The sequence below is a fragment of the Dipodomys ordii genome, unplaced genomic scaffold, assembly GCF_000151885.1.
Source record: "Dipodomys ordii isolate 6190 unplaced genomic scaffold, Dord_2.0 Scaffold189, whole genome shotgun sequence".
Lineage (NCBI taxonomy): Eukaryota > Metazoa > Chordata > Mammalia > Rodentia > Heteromyidae > Dipodomys > Dipodomys ordii.
In genome coordinates this window covers 2,950,174-2,957,250 of record NW_012267405.1, presented here as the reverse complement: position 1 = coordinate 2,957,250, position 7,077 = coordinate 2,950,174, and the positions used below count along the sequence as shown (strand labels likewise).

The following is a 7,077-nucleotide window of genomic DNA, read 5'->3' as shown; positions in this document are numbered from 1 at the left end:
CTAACAGAGTTGCCTCCTTGGAAGCCCAGAGCCATTTTACCTCTGTGACATTTATGTCCCCTTCTCAGGACAAACCTCTGTGCCACCTCTGCCTTTCTGAGCTGTGCACACCTTGAGGCCAGGGTAGTACACAGTTTTATACACATGGCACTCCACAATTGCCTGGCTGATAACAGGTGTGTATGGATATTCTTTGCCATAAGCACAAGTTTCAATGACGAGAGAGACGTGGACACAAAAAGCCTATGGGAAAACCAGACCCAAAAACTTGGGGAGAATTACAGCTACTCCATCAGGTTACAAAGAGTCCCAAGGTAAGGAGAGCTGGTCACAGGCCATCTAACTGGTATATCTCCTTCCTAATGCACATGAGGCTTCATAAATACCCCCAATTCTTAAGCCAGGCATCAGTGACTGTAATCCTAGCCACTCAGGAGGCTGAGATCTGAGGATCACTTTTCAAAGCCAGCATGACAGGAAACTCCAAGAGATTCTTATCTACAATAAACCACTCAGAAAACCAGAAGTGGCGCTGTGGCCAAGTGGTAGAGCATTTGCCTTACGCTGAAGAGCTGAGGGACAGCGCCCAGGTCCAGAGTTCAAGCCCCATGACTGACAAAAATAAAATAAAATAAATACCTCCAATTCTTTCCTTTCCAGGAGTCTGGTATTTTTTTTAATCTCTAACTATGCCTCTTCCCACCAGTTTTCTGGTATTGTCCCCGTCTTAGCAAAGTGAATGGCATTCATGAACATTGTCATGGTTTGAATATGTCCCTCGATTTCCATGTGCTAGACAATCTCAAAATTGATATGTAATATTGGTGGGGAGGGGGGGGCTTTGGAAGATGAACAACTGGATCTGGAGGACTGTGAATTCTGATGCTCAGCCCCCAGGCTAAGCCCAGGGAAAACCATGATGCTAGACAAGCAAATGTGGTCATTTGGAAATTCATCCCAACCCACAGTACCACACAGAAATAGTGCAGACATGTTTTAATGCTGCAGAGAAACTTGAAGTCACAAAAAGCTGCGGCCACCCTCGTGGGTGCCTAGAGCAAGGCTGTCCCAGCAAAAGGAACATCAGTAAGCAGGAGGCCTGGCCAAGTCAGGGAACCAGGGTAGAGAGGAGGATGGGGGTGGGAGAGGAGGAAGTGGAAAGACAGGAGAAGTAGGGTGGGTCTCTAGAGACTGTTCTTCCGGTTCTGGGCTGGTGACTCACCAGTGGGCCTTGGAGCCCCAGAAGGGACACAGGGAGGGGCCTCCAGTGCACTGACCAGGAGGATTCAGCAGCAGAAGCTGGAAAAGGAGGCAGCCATCCCTCCACTTCCCCAGCTCGATGCTCCACTCCCTGGGGTACGCTTCAGCGTGGCACCCCGTCACTTTGGACCTTTCTTAAGTACAACATTGTCATACTCCATTCCCTGTGGCCAGCCAGAGACAGAAGACTCCTGCTGGAGGACACCGGGGTTGCCATCCGCCGGGGCCTGCCTGCCCCACACCTCCCCCCGGGGCTCCCGTGGGCTGTTGTGCAGGGACAGGGCACCCAGGCCCTCGGGCTCATCATATATGTGGTCGTGTGGGAAAGCCATGGGCTCCTCAATGCTGTCGTACAGTGGGTCGGCCCCACGTGGGGCAGTGCCTGCCAGGATGCCCCTGAAGTTCTTCTCCAGGGCATCAAAGGGCACTGCGTACTCCCCCTCAGGCCCCCGGGGCTGTGCTGTGCAGGGCGAAGGAGAGGGCAGCGAGTCGTGGGGGCAGGAATAGGGGCTCTCTAGCTGGGGTAGTTTGGCAGGCACCACGGGCACTGTGGCTGGCGGAGGTGCAAGCGCAGGAGGGGGGGCATTCTTCTGCGCATCAATGGCCTCTTCCAGGGCCTGGAAGATCTCATTGCCTTGGCGGGTTTCAAACTCAAAGTTGCCTTCGCCAGAGAGGCACCGCCGGCCGGCCTCAAAGGAAAAGGTTACCTGTGAAGGAGAGGAAAGAGATTGTTTGGGGGGTGCTGTATTTTTGTTGTTGTTGTTTTGTTTTTGTTTTTGTCAGTCACGGGGCTTGACCTGAGGGCCTGGGCACTATCCCTCAGCTCTTCAGCTCAAGGCTGGTGCTCTACCACTTGAGCCACAGCACCACTTACAGTTTTCAGGTGGTTAACTGGAGATAAGAGTCTACTTTGAGGGCTGGGAAGGTGGCTCAGTGGTAGAGCGCTTGCCTTGCATGCTCAAGGCCCTGCGTTCGATTCCTCAGCACCACATAAGCAAAAAGAAAAAAGCCGGAAGTGGCGCTGTGGCTCAAGTGTTAGAGCGCTAGCCTTGAGCTGAAGAGCTGAGGGACAACGCCCAGGCCCAGAGTTCAGGCCCACGACCGGACCCAAAAAAAAAAAGAGTCTACTTTGAACCATAATCCTCAGATCCCAGCCTCTTGAGCAGCTAGGATTACAGGCATGAGCCACTAGTGCCCAGCCATAGTTTTTGTTTGTTCAAAGCTTTTTGTTTGTTTGGTTTTGGTTGGCTTGTTTCCAGGGGCTTGAACTCTGGGCCTGGGCACTATCCCAGAGCTTTTGTGCTCAGGGTTAACACTCTACCATTTGAGCCACAGCATCACTTCTTGCTTTTTGTGGTTAACTGGAGATAAGAATCTCATGGATTTTCCTGCTGAGCTGGCTTTGAACCACTTGATCCTCAGGTCTCAGCCTCCTGAGTAGCTAGGATTACAGGCATGAGCCATCAGTGCCAGACAGGAAAGAGATTATTGGATGATATAGGGTATTATTGCTCCCTCTATCCCCAAATATATATGGGTCCAGCCTCCTTCCACCAGACTCTCTGAACCTGCTCCTCAGCTTTTTGTCCCTCTTGCCCTCTGTTACTCTTCCTTCTCTACCTCCTCTCCCTCCTAATCAACCACGTGCCTCTGGCTTGCATTCCCACTCCCTCCCTGCGGTTCCTTCCAGGGCTCCTCCTTTTTGACTTCCTCTCTACCTTCCCTTCCTCCTCCTCCTCCTCCTCCTCCTCCTCTTCCTTTCCTTTCTTCTTTCAGAGCGGATCCTTCTCTCCACTGTCCAACACAGCCCCTCACTCACCTTGTCCCTCCCAAAGCGCCGCAGAAACCTGTAGGGCCAATCGTACAGCTGGGAGCAAGGCTCTGGCCCACCCCACAGCTCCAGGGCACTCTCTCCAGCCGCGAGAGTATAGGACCCTCGGAGCCCACAGCGCTCGCTGGCTTCTGTGGGTCTTACGGTCACAGCAAATTTCTTAGGGAAGGCCCCTGGGGAGGAGAGGAAAGAGGAGGCGGCTAGCAGGAAACAGCTGGTCTTCCTCCACATTGCCCTGTTTTAAAGAATCATGCAGAAAGCTGGGTAGGCACTGGAGGCTCACACATATAACCTGAGCTCCTCAAGAGGCTGAGATCTGAGGACCTCAATTCGAAATCACCCCAGGCAGGAGAGCCCATGAGACTCTTATTTCCAATGAGCCACCAAAAAGTCAAAAATGGAGTTGTGGTTCAAATGGTAGACTGCTAGCCTAGACCCAAAAAGTTAAGGGACAGTACTCAGGTCCTGAGTTCAAGCCTCAATACTGACAGAAAAAAAAATTTATAAATAAAAATGCTAGGGGCTGGGAAGGTGGTTCAGTGGTAGAGCGCTTGCCTTGCATGCATGAGGCCCTGGGTTTGATTCCTCAGCACCACATAAGCAAAAAGAAAAAAAGCCTGACGTGGCGCTGTGGCTCAAGTGGTAGAGTGCTAGCCTTGAGCTGAAGAGCTCAGGGACAGCTCCCCGACCCAGAGTTCAGGCCTACGACTGGACCCAAAAAATAAAAAAAAATAATAAAATAAGCATGCTAGAAGTTCTCTGGGAAGACTGTTATCTATGTCCCCATCACCCCTGCCTGGGTGTGAAAGGCTGGGCTGCTGGGCATCAGGCCACTCCCCCAAGTACCAGGTATCCCCACCCCCTCCATAGCAAGCCATCACTCAGCCTCAGGCCCACATCCTTCCTGCTACTGTTGCCAGAGCCTCAGGCCGGTCTTCTCCATCTCATCTCTCTCAGAAACAGCTACATCCCTAGTCCCTCTGAGAAATCTGCACGTGAAGTCTAGCATTGCCTGCCTTCCCACTGCTTCTGTCTGTGGGTACAGCTTCTCCATTGTCCCCTCCACCCAGTGCAGAGGGCACAGAGGCCACAAGAGCAAAGACGGCCTGGCCAGCCAACAGCTCTCCTGCACAGCCAGGCCCAAGCCCAGACAGAAAGCAATTCTTTTTTTTCATGCAGTTGTTCCCTTCCCACTGGGAGAGAGTCACAAGCAATACCTTCAGCTAGGTCTTCAGCCTCACCCTCTCCCACCAGCGTGGCAAGGTGGGTGCGCCTAGGGCGGAAGCCAGCAGCAGACACTGATAAGGGAGCTCCATTGGGTCAGAAAGCCACAAGGCAGGAAGACTTGGCCAGCAGGGCTGCCCCACACCTCCACCCAACCACACACCAGAGACAAGCCCTGCAGTCCCCACCCCTCACCTGTAGCTGAGCTGCCGTACAATTCATTCTCCTCCATGCAGGGCCTGCCACTCATCCCCTCCGGGCCCGGTGACTCCCTCCTCTGTGCCTAGGGAGGAGTTCCTATTGGTGGTGTCACCACCAATACCCACCCCAAGACCCCTGTCTGAAGCACACTCACTCTGGCTGCTGGGCCTGACTGGGGTCATCCACCAAGTAGGCAACCAGCATCCTGACTGTGACTCTTTTCATTTAATTTTAATTTAATTTAATTTTGTCAGTCATGGAGCTTGAACTCTGGGTCTGGGCGCTGTCCCTCAGCTCTTCAGCTCAAGGCAAGCCTTCTACCACTTGAACCACAGAGCCACTTCTGGTTTTCTGGTGGTTTATTGGAGATAAGAGTCTCACAGACTTAACTGCCTGGGCTGGCTTTGAACCTTGATCCTCAGATCTCAGCCTCCTGAGTAGCTAGGATTACAGGCGTGAGCCACTGGTGCCTGACACTGTGACTCTTTTTACCGCCGCCCCACAGGAAGTACCGAAGGCTGTCCTTCTGTGAACACTTCCTTGCTCTCTCCCTACACCCTGGACTACTCACAGGGAAGACCAGGCGGCAAATGGCCTGCATCCAGTCCTCACGCTCCGCAGTGGGGGCTGCCAGCAGGTACAGGCGCTCCTTGGTCTCCAGGATGAAAGTACTGGTGTCCCGGGGGCTGCTGGCCTCCCCACCCGCCTCGGCCACCCGCAGGCAGTCACTGAGTCGGAGAACCCTGCGGGTGGTCTCTCCTCGACGGGACTTCTCTGGACCATCTTGGAGCTCCAATCGAGCCAGGGAGCATCCAGACTCTCCATACAGCACAGCCATAAACCGGCGCCACTTCTAAGCCCAGGCACAGGAGATACAGGTCAAGAGGAAGCCACCCAGTGATGGAGAGAGAGGGTGACTGACTAAAGGGGAACAGAGGAACCATGAAGGAGGAACAGGGATGATGGGGATGGGGAGAGAAAGGCAATGATCACAGCAGAGCCGGGGAGGCAGGGATAACAAAGATTGTAGGACTTAGAAGATCAGTCATGAGCCCAAGAAGGAAGAGGAAGGAAGGAGGAAAGGAAGAAAGGAAGGAAAGAAGGAAGGAAGGAAGGAAGACCTGGCAGATAGGTCTGAGGAGAAAAGCCAGAGTCACAGAAACCCAGAGGAGTGAGAAGAGACAGTCTAGACCAGAGGCCTCCTTCTCATTCGGTGAGAAGACCTGAGGAAAGTCCTAGCTCCAGGAACATCCCTCCATCCTCCCGAACCATTGGGCCTCACCTTTGACAAGTTGGGGGTTTGGGGGGACAGACACGGACTCAGAGTTGGGAGGCAGAGGCGGGGGAGGGTACTTCCTCAATTCAAAAAGGCCAGGGAAGGAGGAGGAGACTGGATGTAAAGGGGGGAGACAAACCACCACCATCATCCCAGATTACCTCCCTAACTCAGCCCTCCTAAATTGTCCCAAAGAGAGATCAAGACAACAATAGATTAAGTCAGCACCTCCTTCCTCCCCTCCTCCTCCCACTCCACCCTAGGACAAACAGTCCTTAGGGAAAGAACCCAAAAGAACCCAATTCCTGGCCTAGTTTGAGGGCCAAATATCTGTAAGGAAGAAGCCATCCCAAGGTTCTCGTCTAACTTGCAAGAAGACATGGTCCCACACACAAGCATTCCAGGGCATAAAAATCCCCCTTCGCCCCAGGAATCTCTCCCCTCAGCTAAGAGCTCTGCCCAGCCCAGCCCAGTCCTGTTGTGCCCACCTTGCCAAAAGTCTGCTGCTGCTGAAGGTACAGGAAACCCTGCTTCACGGCCACCTCCTCCATCCTGACCATGGCCCCCTGGGTTCCAGCTCTCCCCCGCTCTCTCTCTCTCCTCTCTCTTCTCAGCTTGTGTTCCCCCTTCTCTCAAGTTCATTTCCTCTCTGCCTAGAGTTTTCTGCACTACTCTAGTCTGCTCCATGACGACAGGCTGATAGGCTCTGTGGTTTCTTGCTTTTTTGTGTGCGTAGTTATTTTTTTTTCTTTTCAGTTATGAGTTTCATGTTCAAGCTTCCTGTGTTTCCAGTGAGCAACACAATTTCCAAAATGCCAAATTCCAGTGCTTGGATGAGCAGCAGTGCAAGTACAAAATGTTGGTGTGGGAAGTGGATGACCCATGGGAACAAAGACCCAGAAGCCAGGTTAGGCAGTAAAACCAGTAGCACAAGGCCTTGTGCTCAAGCTGAGTATCAGAGCAGGACAGAGCTCAGACAGCCCTGAGGACCCAACCCCCACAACCTAATCATTAAAAACAGGATCCAAGCCAGGCGCACATGGCTCACGCTTATAATCTTAGCTACTCAGGAGGCTGAGATCTGAAGATCAAAGTTCCACCCTGAGTAGGAAAGTCCAATTAACCACCAAAAAGCTGGGAGTAGGGATATGGTTCAAGTGATAGAGGGCCAGTCTTGAGTAGAAAAGCTACAGAAAAACACCCAGTAAATTTAAGTCTCAGTATTGTTATTAAAAAAACAAAACAAAAAACAAGATCAGAAAGGTCCTTCAAGGCCAATTGGAAC

The 7,077-nt window shown here is 52.5% G+C and overlaps 1 protein-coding gene across 1 annotated transcript; it reads right to left on the bottom strand.

Moving 5' to 3' along the window:
- Window positions 1-992: 992 nt before the first annotated feature.
- On the bottom strand, window positions 993-6,412 carry Dok2 (docking protein 2, 56kDa). The gene is made up of 5 exons (XM_013034394.1): window positions 6,281-6,412; window positions 5,088-5,369; window positions 4,511-4,598; window positions 3,080-3,264; window positions 993-1,967 (listed from the first exon to the last, which is right to left on the bottom strand). The coding sequence occupies exons 1-5, from the start codon at window positions 6,350-6,352 to the stop codon at window positions 1,380-1,382; spliced, it is 1,215 nt and encodes a 404-aa protein (XP_012889848.1). The 5' UTR covers window positions 6,353-6,412; the 3' UTR covers window positions 993-1,379.
- Between the last annotated feature and the right edge of the window lie 665 nt (window positions 6,413-7,077).

What these genes read in the sequence shown, in the direction of transcription:
- Dok2 (XM_013034394.1), bottom strand. Translation starts at nt 6,352, where the DNA reads ATGGTCAGGATGGAGGAGGTGGCCGTGAAGCAGGGTTTCCTGTACCTT. An exon ending in TTTGCCGCCTGGTCTTCCCT is followed by an intron (nt 4,599 to 5,087) that starts GTGAGTAGTCCA and finishes ACTCCTCCCTAG; the next exon opens with GCACAGAGGAGGGAGTCACC. An exon ending in GGCGCTTTGGGAGGGACAAG is followed by an intron (nt 1,968 to 3,079) that starts GTGAGTGAGGGG and finishes TCTCCTTCACAG; the next exon opens with GTAACCTTTTCCTTTGAGGC.